The 26908-nt window shown below is 44.1% G+C and overlaps 1 protein-coding gene across 1 annotated transcript in view; it reads right to left on the bottom strand.

Annotated features, from left to right (window-relative positions):
- LHFPL3 (LHFPL tetraspan subfamily member 3) overlaps positions 1 to 19203 on the bottom strand; it is a gene marked incomplete at its 5' end in the record, with an annotated part of 243615 nt that extends 224412 nt beyond the window's left edge. Inside the window, one exon of the mRNA XM_082062601.1 lies at positions 18735 to 19203. Coding sequence (XP_081918727.1) covers positions 18735 to 19203 — 469 coding nt within the window. The remainder of the gene's footprint in view (positions 1 to 18734) is intronic.
- Positions 19204 to 26908: the final 7705 nt, after the last annotated feature.

Here is a 26908-nt window from a genome sequence, read left to right as displayed (position 1 = left end):
CTCATGGGAAAACTCACAGAAGACAAGATCAAATCACCTGAAACTGAAATGAAGGCTGGCAGAAAGCTGTTCACAGTCACAGTAACTTCAGGGGATGGGTACAAGCCCTCTACCAGGAACAGACCTTCCTCAAGTACGTCTTCATGGACACTCCTGCAGAGTTCTCTTCCCCGGCCGTTTGTCAGCGACCATGTCTGCATAACTTGAGCTAGATGCTATAGTCACCCCAGTCACTCCTTGAGCAAGTGCTTACTCTGTACAGTCACCACGGCTAAAGGCATTGGGGGAGCATCCTGTCACAAGCCCTCATGAGCTCCCCAGGGCACAAACACTTTACTCCCATGCATTTTAGGCCATAAATTGGAGATGACAGTAGAGTAATCAGGAAAGTATCATGCTGTGCCTCCTAATTCTCCTGGGCCTCCACTGATTATATAGGATAAATCCAAGCAGACATGGAATTAAATCATTTCCCTTACGTTGGACTAGCCGAAGCTGTTCCTTATATGACAGATTGCTAACAGCTCCCTTAATGACATCACCCAATATGTCATAAAATTTGCTGCCAACAATATGTTTTTTTTTTTCCCCATCCAGAAGCATTTGCTGTCTGTGGAGCAGAAGTTTCATCAACAAAATGTGGCTCAAGAAATAACCTATAAAGGGTTCTCAGTGCATAAGGTAAGTACCACCCAAAAACTCATTGAAGAATAAAATTACCCTTCTTGGCACTGCTTTCCTGGAACAGTGCCCCATGTCAGATTTCTCTAAGTGTTTGTGATTGAAATTATCCATCCACCATCTCTGCAGGTAGCACTAAAACTCACAGCTCAGGAATAGTATCCAGATCTTTGCCAGATTACTACCCTTGGGTGAAAACTGTTATCTTCTTATTGCTTTTGTGCTTTTTGGAAGGAAACTCTTCCCAGATGGGTATTAGCATTAGAGAGGAAACACAGATACTTGTAGTACAATAGTAGGGATTATTTACCTGGAGTTTCACTATTATCCCTTTACTTCTAGGCTCACATCGGTTTTTCTGTCAGAACAGCAAGTAAAGCGACAACCAGAGCACACATGGCATGAACAGCCTTTGAGAATTTCTAAGAGACAATTTGCAGTTTTTTCTCTGTTCTTCAGACACTGGGAATCTATCTTGCAATGCACCACAAATGACTACCCATTTGCTTTTAAAATGTTACAGTGGAACCCACTTCAGCAGCCATCAACCATGACTGCACAAAGGATGCTTAATTAGCCATTCTTGTAATTCTGTGCTACTTTGATTTTCTCATGAGCATGCCTTATATGAGAATTAGTTCACTTGCATAGACTTTTCAAGAAGGTCAAATATATTTCTAAGAAAAATCATCAGTAATTTGAGCCAATAATGAAGAAGGAGAAAGTCCTCCTTCTTTATTGAGACTTAAGAATAAGTTCTGATTTATAGTAGAGAGCACTGAAAGTGTCCAAGATCTGGTCCTCCTGATCAAGGTGAGGTTGCCCCACTCCACCCAGCTGCAGAAAATCAGCGTTGGTTGCTGTTCCTCTAAGTCACTCCATAAACAGATCCTCTTTTCCACGTAGGCTGTCTTTCCTGCATGCCACCACCTAACCACCCAAAGCAGTCCTAGTTGAACATGTATAGGAAGAAGGGAAAAATGAAATGCTGAATCTTATGGGAACTCAAAGCTAGTGCACTCATCTGCATGGTCCCAGGATGTGGCTTGAAGATCTTTGATAACTCCTTAATACCAACTGTACTTCTGTTCTCTGCAGCAGTTCTTGCCAATGGAAAACCCTACAGCATGCCAGTATGCTGGGGATGCAGGAAACCAGGGGTCTGAACAATCTGTCACTCATGTAAGTTCAAAAGAGAAGCACTGCGGTGGCATTCGCTGGCACTGTGAGTAAATGAGCCATGGGTGATATATCTGGATATGCTGCAGTTCTTTTCTGAAAGGAAAAGCAAGTCAAAAAGGAAGTGTAATACTCTGCTGAATGCTGAAGTGACCAAATAAATAGGATTATCTAAACCTTGCTTATCTGTCAGTCATTCCTCGCTGTATGAAAGCAGTCCTCCCAAGCCTGCCCATGATGATCACGGCCTCAGTACTTGCCCGGCTTCCTGGAATGATGCATTTCAAGCCATATCATCTGCTTACGTTATGCAGTCATTTTAGTCTTGTCATCCAGGGGAAAAACCTGTTTTGGCCAAATGTGTTGAATCACAAGTACTTCCAGTGCACGGAATGAAAGGCTAAAATAATTCCCCTGAATTTTGTTCTCAAAGTCAGAACTACGCTGCGGTGACTGCAAAGTGACAGATGTCAAAATATCTCATTAATGCAGAGATAAACACACAGAATATGTTGTTTGGAATTACAACCCAGGGTGTTTATATATGTATGCCACTATTTATCGTCCTACAGATGGTTGCTCACAGTGAAGTACATCCACAAATATGTTTAATTTTGCTTTTTCCTATTCTAGGTAATTAGAATTTTTCCTTGTTTACACTGACTGGTACTAAGATGGCCTGGAGATCTCTGAGTTTTTCTAAGGGTGAGGGGGTCACGCTGCACAAAGCAGACTCAGAATCCACATGCAAACAGTTCTTTGCAGTAATAACAGACCATGCCCATAAAGCAGTTTTTAAGGAATTATCTCCCTCTCATTTTACAGCTGAGAAAACTCAGAAAGGTGAAATGACTTACCCAAGGTCACACAGCAGGCTCTGTTCGGTACATAGTTACTACCGTTGCAAATTGGGTAGCTCATCAAGCTCATGCTACTCACACCGCTCAAATAAAATTCAAACAATAATCATTATTTTTACTGCAATTTGCACGGCAGCCAAGGCTGGAGGCCGCAATCAGGATTCAGCTTTCACTGGGCTCTGTTCGAATATCAAATCCAATCCAGTCCCTGCTCCAGGGGGCTTGTAGTCTCAGTGGGGACACAATTCTGTGGGAACACAAAACGCAGTGGAAAGGGAGGGAAGGAGAGAGCGAGGGACAGAAGGCAGTAATCTGAACGTAGGGTTTCACATTGTTCTGGATAACTGCAAAGTCTGGAAGCTTATTATTACTTAAATTATTTAGTTGGGTAAGAAATATAAGCGCATTACTGACAGCCACCTGTCTAGTTACTTAGGTAGCAGTTTATCTTCATAATCTTAATTGTGCAAACACTTTACTTTCACTGCTATGGGCTTTGATTACACTGACAGACAGCAACTGGATCCTACTATTCACTCTTCGGGGGACTGACTCGCACTACACTAACCCGTACTTACATTACACTGTATTTTCTAAAGAGTGATATTATACTTAATTTTACAACTCCCTCTCTAACCTACTGCTAGGGCAGTTCTTGATGTAGACCTTTTTAAATGATGATATGTGCTTATGCATTTTACAGAACACTACATTTTATTATATTATATTATTATTTTCACCTATAAGCTAGTGAAATCATTTCACTCATGCTTTTACTAAGCTCTCCAGTAGTATAATACGTATTAACTCCCACCTTACTGTCCGTCACTGCATCCTAATGTGGCTCCACACTAGCAGTATGTTATGTACCAAATGACCACACAGCCATTCTTCAAAAATTTGACGTCACAAAGCTCGCTTTATGTTTACATCACAAAGACAAATTTTATCTTCTTGTGGAGTCACACTGCATTTCATCAGATGGTACAGTAGGATATTGAGCATTACAAGTGTACTGTAAGATTTCAATATAATGTCATACAATATAAGAATTAATAGTTCCTCTAATGCTGGATAGCATGGACACAGTGGGATTATTTGCAAGAGTAAGATTGCTCAGTACCAAGTTAGGATTGCTGAATGGTCCTTAGAAGTTAACCCCTTAGTTATCAGGTATGGATCTGCTACCCCATTATTTATTATAATGCATGTATTTGTATAAATAATGAAAAGGGATGTACAGGAAATATTTGATTGACATCAGTAACCCCAGATGGATGGGTATTTTTTTTCTATTTCAATTATGCCAAGCACTTAAAACAAGTTTCCAAACCATCAAAGCATGTGCTTAAATCCTTTGCTGAGCTGATGGATTCTGTTGAAACGGGCAGGCAGCTTTTTCCTGACACCAGCAGATTCTAGATCAGCACAATAATACCATAATGTACTCTAGAAGAGCTTGAGAAATCACAGTTTAAATGCATTATTTTGCAGAGCAAAAGAATGAGCATTCATTTACAATTACTTTCCTTGCTCCTATTCTCAATTGGCTAAATCCAAATACAAATTAACGACCTACCACAATGTCTGTTGAGGATGCAGCATCAAAAACTAAGGCAATGCAGAACTTGTATAAAAAATACTAATACAGTTTCATTTTATGCTCTTAAAATTTTTCAGAAAACGCTGTTAGGTATGCATTACTACTGGCATTTATTCCTCTCTGACAGGTATTACTGAAGCTCTGCAGAACTGAAGTATTTGCTTAAATGATTAGAACCTGACTTTTAGTACTATAAATGGAAGCAATAAATAGCAACGGCTTTGTTTAGCAATTGTCAATACCCATTTTACAGCTCTTGAAACACTAACCACTAATCTCCTTCAGCATCAGGTAATTCAAATTCCTTTATCATATTTCTGATACCTGCATTTATGACAATGTGGCTTTATTTAATCTCAGACAGAAGCATATTAAGAAGGAGCTATGATTGACAGTATATTGCTAATTTAGAACAAAATACTTGTTTAATTGTCACTAAACTTAACTTTATAAATCCAAGAAACAGGCAAGCTTAATTTAATAAATTCCAATGTATGAAAGCGTAGTCTATATCTACGTGAGCAAGTTGTGCATTGTAACAGAGTGGATCTAAAAAGTGAAACAGCACTTAGGACCTAATATCCACAACACGTGTGTTTCAGAGGCTTCACTTTGGACCAGCCCTAGTCTAGGGAACCCACGTTAGTGGTAGAAGTGCACCAAGTGTACTTCAGGATGACTTCTGGTTCAGTTTATTCAGAAAGGAACACAGTTTGCATATCCCGAGACTGCTCCACAATGTGAATCAAATTGTATAATAGTAAGCTGGGGCAACTGGAAGATTAACTTTAAAAACGCACTCTTGACCAAAACCTGGATGTAGACAATTCTGATGGCTTGTCCTCCACAGATTGACATCATATCCTAGACCCTGAACGCTCCTGGATTCACTGCAGAAACACTGGACTGGCCTGGCCAAGGCCAGTGCTGATCCCAGCCTGCGGCAGCCTGACCGGCTAAGCCAGGTGTGGTTAGTCAGGTGTTTCACTGCACGTTCTCTGGCACACACCTGCTGTTGTGTCTATGCTTACCCATTCCCTGATGGAAAGTAAAATTGAGCTGTCTGTACAAGTGTGCTTTGCATTTGGTTCAGACTTGATTACGGAAAAAGCAACCCCAAGGAATAAAAAAAATTATGCCTCTTGGGAAGAGACAAAAATGCAGTTAAAATTTCCTAGACAATCTTAGTTTTGCCTCAGCACAATTCCTCCAACATACCATATAATTTAAACTAAATGAAATGTTGTGTTATATGTTTAACACTCAGCTATTAAATATATCATCTTAGGTTCACATAGAAACTCACTGAATTCAGCAAAACTAAATTTAAATCCAGATACTTGTATCTGCAGATCCGTCCCTAAGGGTGTAAAGTCCCAAACAGATATTTTTAAGTATGCATGCTGCATGCAGTAGCTTTCGTAGAAATGTACAAGATTAAAGGTGTTTAATGTGAAGCTCGGGTTGTGCCTTACATACAGTTGTTTGATGCACTGAAGACTTGTTTATCCTGCGGACAAAGCGCTCCCTCCTCTCCCCGTCTCAGCCGGCCACAGGAGGCAGAGGAGGAGGCAGCAAGGGTGGAACAGGGAATTCCACGTTGCTCCACCTCGCATCCCGCATCAGCAAAAACCATTTGATCAGCCCGTTCTTTCTACAACCCAATGCCTTTGACACAAAACTATTCACACGAGAAATGAAGCATCCAGTAGCATAGCAACAAGATGAAGAGATTTTACACGTTTCTTAGCTATTTAACATAGCAGCATGGCATCACAAAATAATTATGTGCATGGAGAGATAACAAGGGACAACTTCTTCAGGAAATATCCTTAGCAAAACTAGATCTCAGGTTGGTCATAGAATCGACAATTTGTACACTGTTTTTTTCCTGAAACCCTGGCATTTTAGGATATTCTAAAGATTTATTTTTCAACTACTTTCAGTTTTAAACATGAGTATTTAGCTGACATAAAATTAATTTTCTTAAAGGAAATTAAATATCCAAGTCATGAAAATGTTGAACATAAAGGGTGAAGCACATGACTGCAGCAGCTGTTGCTGACACTGTTTTACAGTTTTGCTGGGAATAAAAGGAAAGCCATGGCTTCTTTGGTCAGAATGCCAGGCAGGAATGAAGCTTTACTTGATAGACCTACAGATCTTGGTCACTGTCTATTTTTAATCCTAGAAGGCACTGAGATAGGTTTAAGCCACTGTTTAAAAAAACAGAACAAATGGGAGTAGAAAAGAGCATTCACCTAGATGAATTAGTCCTGAGCAATGAGAAAGACAGGAACAAGGCATGCTGTTACAAACACCCCATTCTGTAATCTCCATCAGACACTCACCTGTTTCCAGCATACAGCTCAGTATTTTACCCAATCTCCTCCCTTTAGAAAGCTGTTGCAGAACCTTGCTGCTTCAATAGTTAGAAACCTTCTTTTAATTTCCAGGCTGAAGTGATTTATATCCAGATAATATCTATTTGTTCTTGTCCCATCATTAGCCACAAGTTGAGAGGTTCATAAACTACTTCCGAGATTCTTAAAGTGTCATGAAGCAAAGCAGGCCTAACGGACTGTAATTTGCTCTAACAATACGACAGGGCATGTAGCATCATCTTTGGAGAAAAGGTTAGGAAATCAAATAAAAGTGAAAATCACTGGCTTGAGCCATTCTTTTTCCTTACTTATTTTCTCAGCCCTTCCATGTGTTTTTAGAGAGAAGTCATGGGCATCTTATCAACCTTCCTCTTTGTACATTAAGCTAACCAAGCTTTCCTAGTTTTGTCCTTGCAAGAAATATCACCGGTCACTGGTTTTCCTTTTTGCAGCTATTGCCATCTCAGCCAGAATTGGACACCAGCATCCAGAATTCCACATGAAATCACAGAATCACAGAATGGCTGGGGTTGGAGGGACCTCTGGAGATCATCTAGTCCAACCCACCTGCTAAAGCAGGTTCACCAGAGCAGATCACACAGGAATGTGTCCAGGCGGGTTTGAATGTCTCCAGGGAAGGAGACTCCACAACCTCTCTGTGCAGCCTGTTCCAGGGCTCTGGCACCCTCAAAGTAAAGAAGTTTCTCCTCATGTTCATGGAACCTCCTGTGTTTCAGTCTGTGCCTGTTGCCCCTCATCCCATCATTGGGCACCACTGAAAGGAGTCTGGTCCATCCTCTTGACTCCCACCCTTGAGATATTCATAAACATTGATGAGATCCCCTCTCAGCCTTCTCTTCTCCGGGTTGAACAGACCCAGCTCTCATTCTTTGCTCATAAGAAAGATGCTCCAGACCCAAAATCAGACCCTTTGTAGCCCTCTGCTGCACTCCCTCCAGTAACTCCTTGTCTTTCTTAAACTGGAGACCCCAGAACTGAACACAGTAATGTCACAGTGCATCCTGTAGTGATGTCAACATTGCCCTAAATCACCTAGAAATACTTCACGAAATACACGGCAGGATCACGTATGCCCTCTGCACAGCCACGTTGCACTGACATCCCTTTGCCATCCTCTGGTGAACACTGGGGTCCTCTCTCTCCCTGGGGTCCCCTCTCTCTCACTGTCACCCATCCTCAGCTGCACGGCCTCTCACCAGCGTGTCCATGTCACCACCATCGCCTCGCTCCTCAGGTCTGGCAGACAGTGAAGTGTCAGCTCAGAAATTACTGTTGATGAGGCAGCTGATGATGCCACAGTAACTGATGAATCTGATCAAATACAAATGCCTGACAGGAACTAAATGCAAGCGACTGTGGCTGGTAAGCCATCAGCACATTTGGACTATTTTGGAGTATATTTTTCTAGTATAATGACCATCAATTGCAATTTCAAGCTTTTTATTTTACTGATGTTCTAATATTACTTCACCCGTAACAGGAAGGCTAAATACTAAGACACAGCAACCAGGTAATAATTAACTTTCTTTAGAGGAACATAAAGCTACAAGGATGAATAATTTTATTTTCGTAGAAAGTCTAATACTTCTTTCAGGGAATTAATCTTAAAATTTCAAATTAACTGTTTGCGAAGCTACACTGAATGTCTCTCAACCAAAGACTAAATGCATAGTAGTTTTATAGTGTTCAAAGATGTATTAGCCAGGCTGAAGATACCTGGGGAAAATCTGATTTTGAAACACACAGTCTACATGAGAGAGAAGATTTGTTTATGATTTTTAGGCTCATGGATAACATTCTCCCACTATCTCTAGGTAAAAAGCTTTTTTGTGCCTTGTTCTATAGTTTTGATCACTTCTTCCTCTTGCCAAAGTTTAGAAACATCTTTCTTTTTCAAGATCATTACTAAGTCTAGTTTCAAAGCTAACTACCCTTCGTGCAAATTTTTATCCACAGATTTTTTATTGTTAATTTAAACAAAGAAAACCGGAAATTAATACTGTGGAACCTAGTTGCAGTTATAAATCGGTTTAAATTCCCATATCACTTTAACTTTCCTGCACAGGTAATTCTTGAGCTCCTCGTTGAGACTTTGCTACATATTTGTTATATATACACAGATACATTAAGCAGTGCCAGGGAGCATTCCCAGGCACTGAAACTCAGCTGCCTATGCTATTCAATTGTTAGAACTGTCCCACAGCATGTGTCACAGGAGTGGTTTTACTCTGTTCCAACTAACAATCTTCCAAAATATCGCCAGGGCACAGTTTGCAAGGTAGGACATGCCAGGAATGGTTCCCAACAGGCCATATGAGTCTGGTGACCAAATTTTAGAAGGTAAAAAAACATAATAGTATGGACACTGGCCAGTGGGCCAGCTGACTGTGCACCACAGGGTGGTTCTGGACATGCTTAATTTGCAGGTTCAGGCGTAGCCACTGCATCCCTCTGCTGGGCCCTGGCAAGCTGAGGAGATGGCTATATACAGAAAAGCCTGAGCATAACTTTGAAGACTGTTAATCTCCAAGAAGCACATGATCATTTATGTAGATGTTTCACACTTACACGTTGTCATCTGGGCTGTTGCAAGACAACCCTCTCCTAGACTCCTCTTGCCCATAATGGGAGACTCCAGGTTACAAAGACCTGAAGAGCATTTGCTTTTCCACAGCTGCTCCGTTATTGCAGAGGAAGAGGCAGGAGGTTGGACAGGAGCAAAATACGAGGCTGCCAGCCTGTCCTCCTCCCCTCCCTGCTAAAATCTTCCCTGACCTTAGGAGACCTTGTCCTATTTTATTCACACTTCGGCTGCACACAGAGCTCACCATGACAAATAAAGTACTGTAGGGTGGAGGCTGCAGAGGTACAGACTAGCAGGGCAGTACTAGACACATTCTGGCCATGCTCATTGCATGAGATCGATCACCTAATGAGCTTCTACAAGGAAGGTGAGTGACTTTTGACTTTTACCAGTAAACAAAAGAACCTCCCAAGGTTTCAAAGGTAGCTTTTTCCAAACGTTTCAACTCAGAGTATTTGTATTTGATATTGCAAGTAAAACATGTCTAGCTTTCTTCTCAATAAACTTTTCCTTTGTGAAGGATAACCAGAAAAATAAGGAAAGTGGAAAGAGTGACAACTCATCAACTGTTTGTAATAGTTCATTTCAAACCGTTTATTCGGTAGCTCTCTCCTTCTGACGCAGTCTCAATTACTTGATTGAATAATATTCTCTGAAATAGCACATGATGTGCTTGTGTCAAAGAGGCTCTCCACAGAGGCCATCAGCTACCTTTTAAAATCAATGAAATTCATAAATTTGCATCTGGCTTCTCAAGGATAAAATAAAGGAACCTTTTCCCCTGGTACATCTGACCTTCTTATTCTAAGGCCAGCTTGTTTCAAGCCTTCTGCATTTCTGAACGCCAGCATGAAGACGGATGATATCTTTCTTAGAATAGATAGATCTTGAAGTCTATTATATTCCTCTTCTTAAGGATTCTAGCCATAATTCTCCCTTAGTAATTGGGATTTGCACACTGTTACGCACAGTAATGCATATTCTATGATAGCTATTCACTCTGTCATGCTGCCACTGCATTTTTAACAATGCTGATAGCAACCGATGTTATCAAATTCTGCAGACTTTTCAGGCTCTAGGCTTGTTCATGCCTTTTTTTCATTTCACCGTTTCTGAGAAAAAATGTTTTTATTTTTTCCTTTGTGATGCTTCACTCCTGTGACCCTGCCATTCCTCACAGCTGGATCTTGTCAGTTTTCAAATATTGAGTCCACACAGTCTGATCACACCACAGATTCTCTGTTCTGATATGTTTGCTGTCTTTATGTTTGCAAGATCAAAGCTAATGCTGTTTATACCACAGTGCTAAAAAGGTTCACTTCTCAAAAGGTAAAATAACCTCAGTGTTTGAAATCTAGCCTTCTTCTATTCCATGCCTTCTACATCTGATAATATCCATATGTTTCTCCTCTTCCTGGTTTCATTTTCCTATATACCAATTTTCTTCATGAAACTTTTAAAAGGAATTTTTGAAAGAACTCAGCAGCAGCCGTATCCTATGCCAGCGAAGCCCCTTCAGGTGCAAGAAAGTAGAACTGTGCCAACACCAGCTGCTTCCCAAACTCCCATTCCCACTTCTCTTTCCCAATGTATGCAAGTTCTCAGCTCCCCACATTTCAATAGGTGATATCCTCTTATTTTAAATTCTCTTCCAGTTTCTTTCTCCCCTCCCATACATATTTTATTCAGTGAAATGGAATTTGTCCTCAAATCGTCTGGATAACTTCATGCATTTCCTTTTATATCTTATTATTCTTTTATTTTAGTGTTTTTCAAACAGTGGACCACAACTCCCAGGATGTTCATAAAAGGCAATTGGGAGAGTTATAAGATGCTGTAATTTTTATTACACTCTAAAACAAAGGAAAATATCTGTTCTCCATTCCCAAAACATCTTTATCCTTCAAAACCAAGTTTTGCTATCAAAATCTCAAATCACTCATACAAATAAATGATATACACTTCTTACATGATACATTTTAGTCAGGTTCCCTCTGGGATCTAGCCTGATGGAGCTGTGTGATTTTGAGTCTGATGACCAATTTCAGCCAAATCTGACTGATGCTACAAGCCTCCAAGATAATAAACTTCTGCAAGCTCTGTGAAAAAGCTGGTTCCTGGGCAGAGAAAGGATCCCAAATTCTGACCAGTGGAAAGACAAGGATAAGTTTATCCTTTAACAAACGTAGGTGGCAGCTTGAGGACATCAAATCAACAGACAAATAGCTTTCTGCCAGCTATAAGTGCTGTGTCCTTGTCAACTACACAGATGAAGAGCCTGTGAGGAGTCGGAGAGTTTAGCTGCCAAAGGCAAGGGATGATGGGGTGCAGGAGAGAACCTGTGATGTCGTGGGCAGAGGGTATTTAGGTAAAGAAATTACTTGGAGAGGGGACACTACAGCATAGCATTCCTCCCTCATTTTGACAGTTCAAAGGATACACCTTTTACCTTCATTTTTATAGCCAAAGCATGAAATAAGTGAAAATTTTGACTTCAAACAAAGTAATGAAACCAAAAGGCTGCACAGCCTCATCACTTGTTTCACCCACAACCTCCCAATAAAACCTTCAGTTCTTCATCTTTCCAACCTGGCCGGCTGCCTTCCCCACTCCCACTGGGACAGGAGCACTTCCCAAGCCGGTCTGGCAACACCCATCGCAGCTGGGGTGACAGCAGCACAGCCGAGGCCACCACGGGGCACTCCCAAGGATGTGGGAGGCCCGGGGAATCCCTGTTAAATCCAACAGGAAACTTCCTTCTAGAGTTGAATGGACAGAAAATCATATTGAGAGCATGATTTCTCCTCTGGGAAAAAAAGCACATGCACCAGGCCCACTTGAGGTAGGAGATGTCCTTGTAGGCTTGATGATACAGTCTATTTGTTGACAAACAGGGCTCAGCTTTTTTCTTGCTCTCTGCCCGCCCAGTCGTTTCCAGCACCTGATTTCCACAAGACATGGAGGCAATCCTCATTTTACCATGGTCAGAGGCTCCAGTATCCCTGATTTTTCAGAATTTTTTCCTGCAAGGTCTGACACCCACTACTGCTCACAGACCACTAAATAACCTCAGTTGACTCAACCGGCAGGTGGGGTGGTGGGTGTTAATGCTCATATTAAAGTCAGCATCAATGCTGAAACTCAGTTCAAAAACCTGCTCAATGTTCCTGGACTTGCCATGCTCTCCCTTTGGCCTCGTGTGTGTCTCTTACTTTACAGCTGGAGTACATGTTGGGAACAGAAGCTGGCAGCAGTTCTGGTTAAAGTCCTTTGCTTCTGGTGAGGTAGGCCGTGTCCCTTGGAAAGAGGAACCTAATTTTATGTAAAGACTTAAAGTGAAGAAGAAACCACTGTAAAGATAATTAACAAATTAGCTTTACAGGTTAAAAATGCATATACCTCACGGCTGATGCAAATTTATGTAACTGTGGTTTTGTCAAGTTAAGGAGACTGCACGACTTGAAATCATCCCCTGTGTAGGTCCTCATATACCATAATCTGTCAATTTTTAATCTTCTTTTGAAGAACAAGAAAAATCACCCTTTTAGTTCTTCTTTTATTTATTTAAATCAGTCCTGAAAATCCTCCCTACTTTATACTTGAAAGGGCGTCTTGGCAGATGTTTGACCTGGCCAGAGCAGGCACTGGAACCACTGTGAGCAAGGGCAGTCCCGCTTTTTACATACACTTCTTAAGCGCGGCACTGCAGTGAGAGCTCACATGCAAATGCCCATCTAGCAAAGCCTCTAATTTCTCTTCTAAATAACTGTTTTCCATAAACCATAATTTCCATAATTCTCCCATCAGTACAACGCCTCCTACATTTTGATCGCCAGAAAACTTACACTGCATTTGGTGTATTAAAATACAGGCTGCTGAGACAAGCCCGGGTTATTGATTCATCCAAATCTATCTATGGAATTGGCTATCCTTACAACAATTTATTAAACAAATAACTATAATTTATTAAACAAATAATTTTTGTGCCACATGCAAAGTTCAGCAGCCATAAATGTATATTATTCTCTCAACTAATTGTTAAGGATATCAAGGCTACAAACAAAATCCTTGTCTGACTCCACTAGACACTCTGCTCAAACACTGGCACAAGACTGGTGTTTTTCTAGCCTTCAGGAATTTACCCCTACACCAAGATCTGACAAACAGCAATAATAAAGGCTCCAAGAGCATCCAGGTCAAGCCTTTTTATATAAAAGTCACCTGGTCCTGCAGACTGATTTCAAGTATAAAGGCAAACAACACAGCTGCAATGAAGAATTTCATCTCTTCATTCTGAAACAATTCGCTGTTTTAAATGAACTTTTAACTGTGGCATGTAATAACCTCTCTCTTATGGCTACTTTGGCTCCAAAGATCTAGCAACTGAGTAATATAAAACCAGTTTTAAAAACTGGTTTAAAACAAGTCTAGGGAAAACACGGGGAACCACAGAAAGACTGGTATTTGAACCACATAAATTGGTAAGAATTATGAAAGACAACAGAGTATGTCAGCACCTGCAAAAACATGGCATATTTGTGTGATGAAAGGAAGTAAGGTAAGGCCAACACACACCTACTTCAAGTCATTTTTCACAAAACTACTAGAGTTCTCCAAAGAAGTAAAAAATACTGCATACCATGGAAATCTTCCTTAACTAAGCCAGTCCATTTGGATTTCCAAAAGACATTTCATAAATCTGTCATTCATAATTCTTAAAAAACCTAAACTCCCAGAGGGTAAAAATAAATGTCCTTGCAAGGATAAATAATTAGAAACAGATGGTAGGAGAATACTGTCAATTTTCCAAGCAGAGAGAGGTCAATGGTGGAGTCCTGCAGGGATCTGTGCTGGAACTTGGGAGCTGCTCGCTTATTTATAAATGAGCTGGAAAACAGGGTAAATGATGAGGTGACAAAGTTTGCTGCTGATATTCATTCAGGGTAGCTAAGATAAGGGCTGCCTACGAAGACTTTACAATACTGACTAGGCAATGAAAAGGCAAATTAAAGTCAATGTAGATAAACAAATAGGAAGTCATTTCTTTGAGAGGAAAAAACTTAACTACAAAAAACTATGTGCTCCAAGGTGACTATTACCACTTCACGCCTGAGATCTTGGGGTTATAATAGGTAGTTCTGTGAAAACATCAGCCCACTGTTCACTAACAGTGCAAAAGTGAGTATTAGAAATTACTAGGAAAGGAACAAAGAGTGAAGGAGAGAATATTATTATGCCACTGTGTAAATGGCTGGTTTGTCTGTCTTGAATATTGTGTGTAGTTTGGATCCCACCGCCCCTGAAAGGATGCAGTAGACTGGAAATGGCTGTGGGCAGGGCAGCAGGGATCATCACAGGCGTGGTACAAACTAATGTCTACGGAATCACTAAGAAGCCAAAGATTCATCAGATCTCAAAACCAGGTAGCTGAGGGGATACAGTGAAGGTGTAACCAGCACCAGTACAAGGAAGGTGTCTGAGAGTGCCACGTTCTCAGCCTCTTTCAATACACGACTTGGGGTGAACAAATGAAATGGGCAGGTACCAGGTTTAAAACACAAAAAAACCCTACTGAATCTTCACACGAAATATATTTAGCCGTGGAACTCCTTGCTCTGGGGCACTGTAAACACTAGAAGTTTATACAGGTTCAAAAAGTGACCAAAGTTGTAAAAAGAAATTCCAGCAAGAGCTTTTAAATGTCAAGATTTATCTCGGGAAATCCCTGAACACAAGTGCTGGAGGACAGAGAGCACCGAGGGCAAAATGAGCTTTTGCCGCTCTGATGCTTCTGCGGGCTCACGTTAGAGACCACTGTTGGAGACCACTGGACTAGATGGGCCTCTGGTTTGGCAAAGTACAGAGGTTTTATTATATGTTGTTTCTTTCAGTTGCCCTACTATTGTGGCCATGGGCTTAGGTATCTCCTGAAAAACATATAGATTTGTTTCATCCTCTTTGTCCGTGTGATATTTCTATGCATTTCTTTTGCTTTCTCTACTTTTCTCTTTCCTGTAACTTGCAACATCATAGTAAAGAAAAAAAGTATTGACAAATGTCTAATAGTTAAAAAAAAAATCTCAAGGACAGAACTGAAGGGTTTTATTTATTTAACTCATAAAGGCATAAATCTCAAGAAATATTTTTATTTGTGAGGTTTCTTGCAAACTTCAGATGTAGGGTAGTAAAGAGCAATAAGACCTCATTTGTGATGCTTTCACAAAGTGTTTGTGTTCATGCAGCTGCTCAAATTAGGTAAGTGTATGTACAAGTGTTTGTACATTTAATTTTGAAATTGTAGAAGAGGCAGATAGGGGATGGAGAATGAGGCTGCCAATACTGGCTCTCAAGATATCAAGTGTACACTGACAGCATTATGCACATGCAACCAAAAAAGCAGTCTAAGCCAAGCAAAATCTTAAAGGAGTCCAATGTATGTTGTCCTCATGTACACAAAAGAAATAGCTTTTCCTAGGATTTTTCTGCTTAATCATGTCATAGACGTGATTAGGCAGCAACAAGGATTGAAAATGCATGTGTCCAAGATATTGTTTATCTTTTCCTTGTTTAAAAAACACCTCTTCAAAACAAGAGCTATATCATGCTGACAATTTATAATGGTTCATGCAGGACAGAATGTGATCAAAATCTTTCTTTTTAAAAAATTACTTCCTAAGCTTTTATTTCCAATCCTAAATCAAGCATGAGTCCATGTCAAAAAACTGCTTCTAAGGAGATTTAAATTACAGCAATTTTAAGTATTATTATATGATCTAACGAAATACTAGCACTACTAAAGTACATAATAGCAGACAAAATCAAAGCTATACTCACATACGTATTTGTTTTACTACTTCACGTTCAATTTTGTTCCTGTACTACACAGAACTATATGCAATATGTAGATGACATTACTATATAGTTATTTGTGAGATAAGCATCTTTAGCTTATTATTGCCTATTACTTACACTCTCAAAACAGTAAAATAATAACAGAAATAGGTCATATAGCTCGTAGAAAACCTATCAGAACTCATAATAACTCTCTTGTCCTGCACATTTTATTCTAAGTTATCCTTCTGTCCCACCACCACTGCTGTCTTCTTCAAAGGGTGCAACCCAAAGCAATATGGATTTTCTGCTCTTGTCTCTCCCTTTGAAGAAACTTTTTGAGGTAACACAGAAATGAACAGTCAGGTAAATGCTGAATTTATGTACATTTATGTACAAACCAGGAGAGATGGTCAATAGCCACTTAGCTATACATGTATTCCCCTCGTATTTTAATTTTGGACAGAAGCAGTCTGAGAAGTGATTCTCCTGCTGACGTAAAACTCCTTTTGCTGACTTTCAATGCCAACAGTGCATCTACCAGCTATGGGGATGACAAAATTCTGTGTTATTTTGCCTGAAAAACGTATCTTCAGTGTCACCTGCACATGTGCAGCGTGGTGTAGACTGGTTGGGCTCCTGTAGAGCAGCTGCATGCAGTGGTTTCTAAACATTATTATACACCTATGCAGAAATGCAGTAAACAGATTCATTTTTATCTACCTTGCACTAACTTCTGTTGGCATGAAGCAGTGGAATCACATAAACAAAGCACCATTACCTCTGATGTTGGAAAGTGTAAGAGATTTGGAAATTGTGCTGTCCTACTGCATACTGGACATGAACAAAACAGGCTGAGGATGCAGCAAACCAGTGAATATTCATGCCCCCTTTTACCAGCAAGAGCCATAAGGAGAGGAGACAGCTGAAAGCAAAAGTCCTTAATGGAGCAAAGGAGATATCGGTGGTGCAAAGATGAAACAGTTTGCTCAGCCTGGAGTCAAGCAACATGACTGTGTACATTTAATAAGACCATATCAGAATGCATGTTACTGAACAGACGAAGCAGCCACCAGCATCAAAGAGGATTCCCAATGTAGAGATAATGAGCCCAAACCCAGCCTCACTGCAAAAATCTACCAGCCTCAAGTGACTGCAGACCAATCCTCAAGTGATAACGAAAGAGACCATACAGAAACCTAAGTGATGGAAACAGCATAAATATATATATAACACACATAAAAACAGCATCGCAGAAAGAACTGGTCAAAGGTCCTTCATACAAACCAGAAATTTCCACTAAACCTCATGGACAAGGTGGCAAATTTAATAATACTGAAGCTGCTCAGCAAACAACTCAGAAGAATTATTGCTCAGAAACTGAAATGAATGTAGGTCAATTAAGGGGACTGAAAGTGTGATTGTGAGCCCATTTTGGAGACATTTTGCTCTGTTTCCCTAAAAGGCTATTCCTGCAAAGCCCAGATTTCTCCATTTCAAGGTTTATCAGGAGGACAAGTAGAAATATGCTTTTATTTTAGACTATTTTTTTCCAAATTATTGAAGAATTCATCTTTTCTATCTCACTAAAGCTGATTTTATTACTATCTCAACTCTACAGACCATTCTTTTCTCCTCTTCTGCCTCCCAGCTGCACACAAATCACCAGTTCTCTACTAATTCAGAGGAAAAGCAGCACTGGAAACGCAAAAAGGGATGTCCTGGTGTTCTCCCTCTTTCTTATCACGCGCTTTCCCCAGGGAGACACTGGATGTGATGGAGAAAGTCAAATGAAGTCAGGAGACCTCTTCAGTCAAAACCAGCAGCTCAAATGAATTTTTTTGTCTTTACACTCCTAACATACAGAGGAAAATGAACCTTGTGAACATGGGGAACAGTCCCCAACCAAAACTCGTGCATACAACATCCAGCGACCTCAGCTGCCCTTCCAGTTGGCCAGCAGAAGACCCCGCCACCCTCTCCTGCCGAACCGAAGTGGGCTCTGCCTTGCCCAGATGGAAACCTGGCCTCAGGACTAACCTTCAACAGGCTGGCAGTTGCCTTCACCCCCTGTTGCCCACTCGAGGCGCCCCCGCGGTCCCCACTGCCATTTTCTCCTGACCTTTAGCGACAGTCCAAGAGCTGGAGGACACCCCGGGGCTGCCCGCCAGCCCTCCCTGGGGCTGGCTGATGCTCACGGGTTGGTACACAGGCGGAAACCGGACAATTTATCTGGGCTCCCCCGCTCCTCGGGGGCTGCGAGGAGCCAGAGCTGAGCCTGACCTCGGCCCACGCCCGGTACCACGCGGGCGGTGGCCGCCCCGGGGCAGGTACCGGCAGCGCTCCGCAAAGCGGCCGATGCGCCCCAGGCTCCCCGAGCACCACTTCCCCGCCCGCCCCGGCGGGAGCCCCGGGCCCGCGCTGCCCCCCTTAACCCGCCGCTCCCCTTACGCCCTCCCGGCCCGGGCGGCCGCCGGCGCCGCGAGTTTCTCCGGAGCCGCCCGTGCCCCCCGCGCGGGGCCGGGGAGGGCAGGGCCGGGCTGGGCGGTTCGGAGACCCCCCCCAGGGCCGGAGCCGCTGCCCCCACTCACCCGAGGTCAGCTGCATCCAGGCACAGATCTTGTAGACAGTGGCTGTGTTGCAGAAGAAGAAGAGGATGAAGCAGACGATGCAGGCGATGATGAGCATCATCGAGAGCCCGATGAAGAAGGAGGCAGCTTTGAAGGCTCCCGAGGGCAGGCTGGAGAAGTCCGTGAAGCTGCCCCGGCAGGTGAGTTCCCGGCTGAAGCCGTTGCCGATGCAGTAGTGGAAGAGCCCGAAGTAGCCCGCCTGCGGGGTGTCCACGCCGTCCCCGATCCAGTAGGGCTGGATGAAGCACACCACGTTGACGATGGCAAAGCAGATGGTGAAGATGGCCCAGAGCACGCCGATGGCCCGCGAGTTCCGCACGTAGTTGGTGTGATAGATCTTGGCCGCCTCCTGAGCCGGGAGCATCCCCGCTGCTGCCGCTCCTGACGAGCCTGCTCCTGTCGCCGCCGTCCCTGCAGCCGCTCCGGGCATCCTCGCCGAGAAGATCCCCCCTCCCCTTCCTCCTCCTCCTTCTCCTCCTCCTCCTCCCCGCTCGCTCGCTCGACGCGACGCGCTCTGCCGCCGCCGCTGTGCGGAGAGCCGACGAGCCCCTCCGCCGGGCTTCAGCGGCTCCGCGCCAGCAGCAGCAGCAGCGGCCGCGGCGGCAGCACCAACATGGCCCGCCGCCGCCTATCGGGGCTCAGCGCTGCCGGCCGCCGCGCACCGCCCGCCCCGCAGCCCGCCCTCCCGCCGCCGCCGCCGCCCGTGGCTCCTCGCAGAGCGCCAACCGCCACAGCGCCCGCCGCGCGGCCGGGGCCGGAGCCGCCCTGCGCAACCTCCGCCCGCCGTGGGGGTGAGGGACGCACGGCCAAGGCGACGTCCGTGAGGGGAGGCGGCGGGGAGCCGTTGGCGCCTTTGTCCGGACGGGGAGCCCCGTGGGCGGCGGGAGCGCTGCAGCGGGGTCTCCCCTCAGCGCCGTGGGCGGCGGGAGCGCTGCAGCGGGGTCTCCCCTCAGCCCCGCCGCCGGCAGATAGCGGGCGGCGTTCCCGGCCGGGCAACGGCTGCCTGGCTGAGCTGCTCCCGCTGCCGGTGTCCTGAGAGACACGTTCAAGGGATTTTAAAGTTTAAAACCTGTGTTGGGGTTTCTTTCAAAAACCTGTGTGATCCGTTCTCTCACAAAACATCCGTCTGCCTCCAGCCGCGGCTGTGACTGCTAAATCCCCTGTGGCGTGTCCCGCCTGAAGCAAACTGGCGCCAGGGGAGGTCTTGGGGCTGGGGAATTTGGAAATGAGGGGCTGCTCCTCACCTTGGGAGGCGGGATGGCGGCCGGGGAGAAGACAACCGCCGTGAACGCGGAGCGGCTGTGGGGCCACGTTGGCTGTCTCGGCGCGGGTGGGTGAGGTGGCACCGGGGGAGAAGGGCAGCTCCTCTCCGGTCAAGTGGCTTTGGCCTGGCACTCGGTGCGTTGAGCATGTTGGCGTGCAGCAGTGATTAGCATATATTAATGGACAATTAGCATCTGGTAATAATCATTCCCATGCCAGTGACACTTAGATTTGCAGTCCCGACCTATGCGTTGAGCCCGAGTTAATAACAGTAATCGATGGCACATACATCAGCGCTCTGTTGTCCTCTCCTGGGACGCGCTCGCAGCCGGAGCCGAGGGAGGCTGGGGAGAGCCCGAGCCGCAGCAGCCTGCTGCTCTGTGCCGGCAGAGGGCCGCACGCAGTTAAATATTGGCGCTCCTCCTGGCATTCATTATAAAAAGAAAAAAAAAAATCATTTGCTTAAGACGAAGTTCGATTTCTGCCCCATGACTGCCAAAAAACATGCTCAGCCCAATGTAGCGAGCACGCCAGCTCTTCCCAAGTTTGCCGTGGAGGGGCTAAGAAGGGACAGCACCTGCTGCAAGGTTTTTGGGCTGTCACACTCATGTTGGTGGCAGAGTCAGAGCTTTGAAAGCTTTGGCTGGAAGGTGGGAGCACAGGAGGAGCTCCCTCAGTGTGGTCACACCGTTACTGCCCTGCACGCAGGAGCGCTCCCCTCTTGGAGGGCAGCAGAGTGGCACACATGGCATGGGCTTGCTCAGACACAGGCCGTGTGGACCCCAAATACTCTTGCTTGACTGTCTTAGGAAGGTGGGTCCAAGGAATGCAAGGTACAGCTGAAGTTCTTGGAGATTTGGTTCCTACTGAGCATGCTGTGTTCGATGCTGATGGAGGTGCCTGTGTGTGCTCCGCTGCCTCATTTTGCTTCTACTGCAGTTGCTGCATGAGACCAGAGTGCTCATACACCACCTTCAGAAATTAACTGAACTTGCACCAGCCTCAGGCGGCAGGAGGAGTGATGATCTTTCCCTTCAGCGCTCAGTCCTGTTTTCTCCAGGCTGAGGCTGGCTGGGCCCCAGGGCTCAACTTGGGACATCTGTGCTTCCTGTCCCCTAAAGGGCCATCAAGTATGGAAATGAAGACAATATGAGCCATACCTAGAAGGCAGAAGACCTGAAGTGGCCTGAGACAAACAATTGAGGGATGGAGGCTGGAGTGAGGGTTGGGCAAAAAGTTCTGAGAGTTCAAAAAGAAAGGAGGTAGTGGGGAGGGGGTCTGGGCCAAATGAGAGGTTTAGGGTTAGGAGTGCCTGTGAATGTGGACATAAGATGAAACCTGGAATTGGTATGGCAGTAGGAAGAGATTTGGACCTGGGAAGCAGCTGGGAGAAGAGAAATGAGGTGTTCTGCAGAAGAGATGGGCCAAGGGAGTCAGGAAGGCAGAAATACTGAGCTTGGAGAAGCTGCAGGAGGGGAGTCAGACAGGGGTAAGGAGGGGAATGTGGGAGCCAGTCTGGGCAAGAAGGGGAAAGGCCAGAAACAGGGGAAGAAATTAGGATTCTGCTCACGAGCTGAGTAAAAGAGTGTGGGAAATAAGACATGGTTGCCTGTGTGCTGGCAGTGTCTGGTTTGGTTGTCCCAGGATGTCCTCTCTAGCCTTCAGCACCAAAAGGGCACAGATTTCCCACAAAGTATAAGTGATAGCCACTAGTCCTTCAGTTTAGTGTATTGAAAATGAGAAAGTGGTACTGGATGTCTACTTTTCAAGGCACCTGAATCACTCCGGTTGTGTCCCTCTCTAGAGCTTTGAATTCTCTGGTCTCACTCTGTGGTATCAGAAATTTCTTCAGAATACCTAAAGACAGGCTCAGGAGGCTTTTTCATGGTTCTTACCTCAATTATTTGTGTGCTTCACAGTCTCATAAAATATCATGTCTCCAGGAGACAAAAGGTGGGTATATTCTGGACAGAACAGTTAAAAGGCAGCTTGGACCTCATTTCTCAAAGCTGAGCTCCTGTGGATTTTGGTTGCAGCAGTTCTGCAAACGAAGCCTCGGAAGGAGCCATACCGAGTTGCTGCTCATCTATAAAAAGCTCTGAGCATCTGGCCTGGCATCACAGAAGAATTTTGTGGCAGAAGCAGAGATAGTCTCCAGCTTTCCAGGACAGCTTTCATCATCTTAATCCTCAGAGATTATACTTTCTCTCCAACAACCTGTTGTACCTCCACTGTTTTTCTCCCTATGAATTAACTGGGTCCCAGCCCTGTGGCTGCCATCTAGTCTCATCTAAAAAGGTTGGAGTCTTAAGCCAGGATTTTCACCAAAAGCTTCTTCAACAGCTGAAATAAGATTCTCATCATCCTGATCTTCCTGGACAGCAGATGCTGTCTCATGCACCTGATAAGGCAGGATCTTGTTTACCAATTAGCATGTGAGCACGCAACACGCAACAAAGGGGTTGGAAATCAAGTGGCATTGACAGCTCTTCTTTTGGCACATCCTGTTCGGTACTGGATTTTACAACCATAATATTGTTTTTAAAAACATTTTTGTGTGCATGCATGGTTAACATAGGCAAGTTTAAAGATAATTTATATAATCTTTTAAAGTATACTTCGTGCCCCAAATTGGCCTGGACCATACTATTGATCATTCTATCTAATCACAAATGTACTTGTTTTTTGTATATACAGATCATTACACAAAACACAAAATAAAAGCTTATTATTTGGCTAATGTCTCTAATCACAGATTTCTCTTTGGAACTTGTCAATTATTTGCAGTGGTGGGGCAGCAGTGTAGAACTGCTTAAACATTTTGTTTGGAGCACCGTGGAGAAGGGCTGTATGTTGTACAGGGAACACCCGTACACATGGTGGCTAAGAACAACGCATGAATGCAGTTGTTGAGCCGTGGGCAATGTCTGGCAAGAAATCCACATCTGGGAATTCATTTATATTGATGTGGTGGGAAACTAAGAGAAAGATAGTGGAATGTAGGAGTGAATGCATGGTTGAAGAAGAATGAGTGAGAGGACTTACACAGAAAAGGAGCCTGTGAGGAGGGAGAGGGATAGTAGGAATTTATGTGTTAATTAATAAATAGCAATAAAGGTGTCTAACAATGAAGATCACTTTTATGGGGCCAGACCCTGTTAGGGTCACGGTCAAGGAGACTGGGAAAAACTATTGAGCACAGAAAAACATGCTCACATGGACACAAAATAACTTCCATGGGAGGGAGATGCCCCATTTAGGCACATGACTACATCTCGCCCACCCCTCTGAGCAGTTTTCGCCATCCAGCCCTGTGGAAATGCAGCTCTGCCTCAGGCACTTTTGTTAACCTGCTTCACAGAGGGGTCTAGCTGCCAGATAGCTTTTCATATCATAGCTGTGTGTAAGGGTGCGTGAACTGCTTCACTTCTCTGGGACTTTCCTCCCAGGTTCCTGTGGTATCACTCACTGGCTATCATGTTCACCCAATGTCTATCAGCAACTGGTAATTTCACTCTGAGCCCACTTAAATATCTATGTATAACTATTATAACCTTGTAACACAACTGATATAGATATGTTCAAAGAACAAACTCATCCAATTTGGACTGGTCTAAATCCTGAGGCTGGAAGAGGAACAAGGCAAGTTACAGTAATCTTGAGGCACTCCAGCTTGTGTCCAGCCCTGTGCAAGGATACGTGGGGCACCCAAAGCAGAAGCTGAAAAAGCAGAAAGTCTACGCTCTGCTCCCCACTTTGCTGGGCTTGGTGTGAGCTGAAGCTGGGACAACGTTAGAGACCAAGCAGGGATTTTTATGCCATTTCTTTGATGACCAAGAGGCAGTTTGGGGCTTGATTACAGCTTAACTGGGTGCCGGCACTGGTAGGTAGCACCTTGAAGCATGTGTCACTCTGGATCAATCTTTCCCTTGTCCCACAGTGTCTGGAGCTGGCTGCAAGCAGTCGCTGGTGTGTTTAGCAGGAGCAGCAGAGTGATTCCCTCTGAGCCAGAGACTGGAGACCGGGGTGATGGAGCAAGCGCCGGGAGCCCAGCCTGCCCTGCTGTGCAGCCCCATCACCATGGCAACCTGCAGCCTCACCACTCATGAGCTCTTGCTGTCTATCAAAAAGCATTAACTTTTACATTATGTCTTTTTTATTATAGTTTCTGCACATTTTGGTTTCCTTTCCCCCAGGGACCCCGGCTGCACTGGTGAAATATTCCTTCTCGGGGAGTGGGAAATGGCATTTCTTTCTATTTCTGTAGTGTTTACAGCTGTGGGAGAGGCACAGCAAAGGGCTGGCTAGAATTGCTGCTAGCAGTGTCAGTGAAACTGCTACTGTCATCACTGTTTCAGCCAGAGATGGTCCAATTTAGGCCTGCCTTAAAAATTAATAAGTAGTTTAGAAGATTTGCCCACCTTCTCTTGAACTTAGTCCTGTTCTTGTTTGTGATAGCAGGAGAGTCCTATAGGGACTAAAGCAGGTAAGAGCTGGGAAGCGGAGTGTGGCCATGCTGGAGCCACATCCCAAGCAGGACTGGATATCCCAAAGAACTGGGAAATGGGGGGCAATCATGAGGAAAATGTTACGTATTCCAAAGGCTACCTTGAGCCAAGGCAGCTGGCAGAGCTGGCAGCGAGGCAGGGTGGACAGAGAGGGGCTGGTGAGAGAGTGGCGGTCAGGCAAGGGCAAGGGCTGCAGTGAGGGGTAAAGGATGTGAGGAAGGTGAGAAATTCCTGGGTTGTGTGTGGAAGCAAAGATTGGAAGGAAGATCCCACGACTTTTTGAAAGAAAGAAAAACATGGAAAAGTGACTAAGTAGCAGGGTTCCCAGTGACAGCAGAACATTGGACTTCATAACCCAGGATAGGTTCACCTGTGAAAAAGCAGGATGAACAGTGACTGTTGGAGGAGGAAGCAGGTGGGGAGGACAGATGAACCTGATGATATAAGTTCAGGGAAAGTGGCAACATAGCTATTGAGATCCATGGTGAAGAAGATCTTGGTGCCCTCTGACACACAACTCAGCTAGGACCTGCTTCAGTTTCCCTCCCTCACCCTCTCTAACTTGGAGTTGCAGAACAATGCTGAAACACACTGGTTAAAATTAAACTTTATGGGCCACTTGGGAGCTTGGAATCTAAACTTTCCAGTCCTGCCCACTAAGAAAAGCTTGCTCTCAGAGCCTGCTGAGCTATCTTACAACGTCAAGGGCATTCTGCATGGCCCAGTGCAGCGTCTTGCAATCCAGGGCTTCTCTGAGCAAGTCATCTCGCTCCCGACAGCAAGCACACGGTGCGGTGCTCTGCCGTGCTAGCAGAGCCTGCTTGTCAGTGCTGCTTAATTAACCCAGACAGAGCTTTCAGGTGGCTCACTGTGTTGTGCCATTCAGACGCACCATCAGAGACTCCTCCCGAAATGATCGAAATTTCCCCTCTCTTGCTGTGGCAGCTGTTTGCCAGAGGGTCAGTAGATCCAATACAAAAGGCACTGTGAAATACCGTGCTGCAGGCTATATACTGTACATCTTCAAAGATAGCTGTGCAGTTAAGGCTGGTGTCTAGACATGTTTTTCATGTAATAAAAGTTTAGTAAAGATATGTCCCCTAGACTGGAATTCACATGGAGAAGGACTTATATTTCCCTAGACTAGCCTACTTTAAGATAAGTACGTAAACTCTTCTGCCAACAAGGTGCACTTAGATTTTCTTTCCAGACCCCCAAGCTACAACTTTACTACCATGAACGTTGTCATTTGAATAGAACTATACAATGCTAAACATAATATTGATGAGGCTTTCAAAAATTGTACCTGCCTGTGCTGAAGTCCCATCTCTGCCCTTAGCAAGGAAATATTACTGCAGTCAGGATGTGACTTACTGTGTTTTCAGGTAATTTTTTTCACAGTGGAGAATGACTAAAAATATTTTACCTCATGCTGGACAAAAAATGATCCTTCAAATATTCACATTCTAATCCAGTTAAATATCTGTTACATTTATTTCCAAACATTTCTTCCTGAGAGGTTAAACAACAGACCTTCTGATCTCCAGTAAGTCAGAAGCTGGCCAGTTCCTTTACCCTAGTGACAAACCAATTAAGATGCTGAGGAGTGTATGTGCTTTTTCTAATTTTAGAACTATACTACAGGGATGCAAAAGTAGGTGATATTAACTCCTCTGACATTGGTCTGCAAGAATCATAGTCGTCCTGCAATCTAATATATTTTCAGGAAAAGCAGGAAAATTACCACTCTTCTAGTGTAAGTATTAGGGACTATGCGGACCTTTCTAACATGCAGGACCTGATCAATACTTGGATAGCGGAATCTGCAAGGGAAGCTTGGGAGCTGCAGAGTGATTTTGATGCTGCACAAGATGATATTCTAGCATGAAATAAGCATTCATCCTGGCATTACACAACACAGCACAACTAAGTCTGCTGTGTTTCCAGGAGGATTTATGGTAAAATGTTTAAACATACCAAAGTGACCTGCCAGTAAATCAGCATCTTGATCTGGAGCAGACCGGGGAAGGAGATTAAATAGAAATTTCCCTCTTTCTGAGTATCTTTGTGGCATGATGCAGTGCCATTCAGGGATATTACAGCTACCACAAGCAGTGTGGTCACATTGGCTAGATGCCAATGTGATTAATTAGCCCTCATGACAAACAGGTTACACTAACCTGGGCACAGCATCATGCTTATGTACTTAACTGCTTAAGTCTCCAGAGTGCTTGCAGCTCACTTAGGTAAATATAATCTACTGATTTAGTAAGCACATAACCTATTTCATTGTTCGAGACATTAATAACAGTATTGACCAACACCAAAACCAAGGCAGACTCTTATGGAATTGCTAAAGATACG

This window comes from Streptopelia decaocto (assembly GCF_964273445.1).
Source record: "Streptopelia decaocto genome assembly, chromosome: 1".
NCBI classification, from domain to species: Eukaryota; Metazoa; Chordata; class Aves; order Columbiformes; family Columbidae; genus Streptopelia; species Streptopelia decaocto.
Note: the sequence above shows the minus strand (reverse complement) of the source record. Positions and strands in the feature narration are given on the sequence as shown.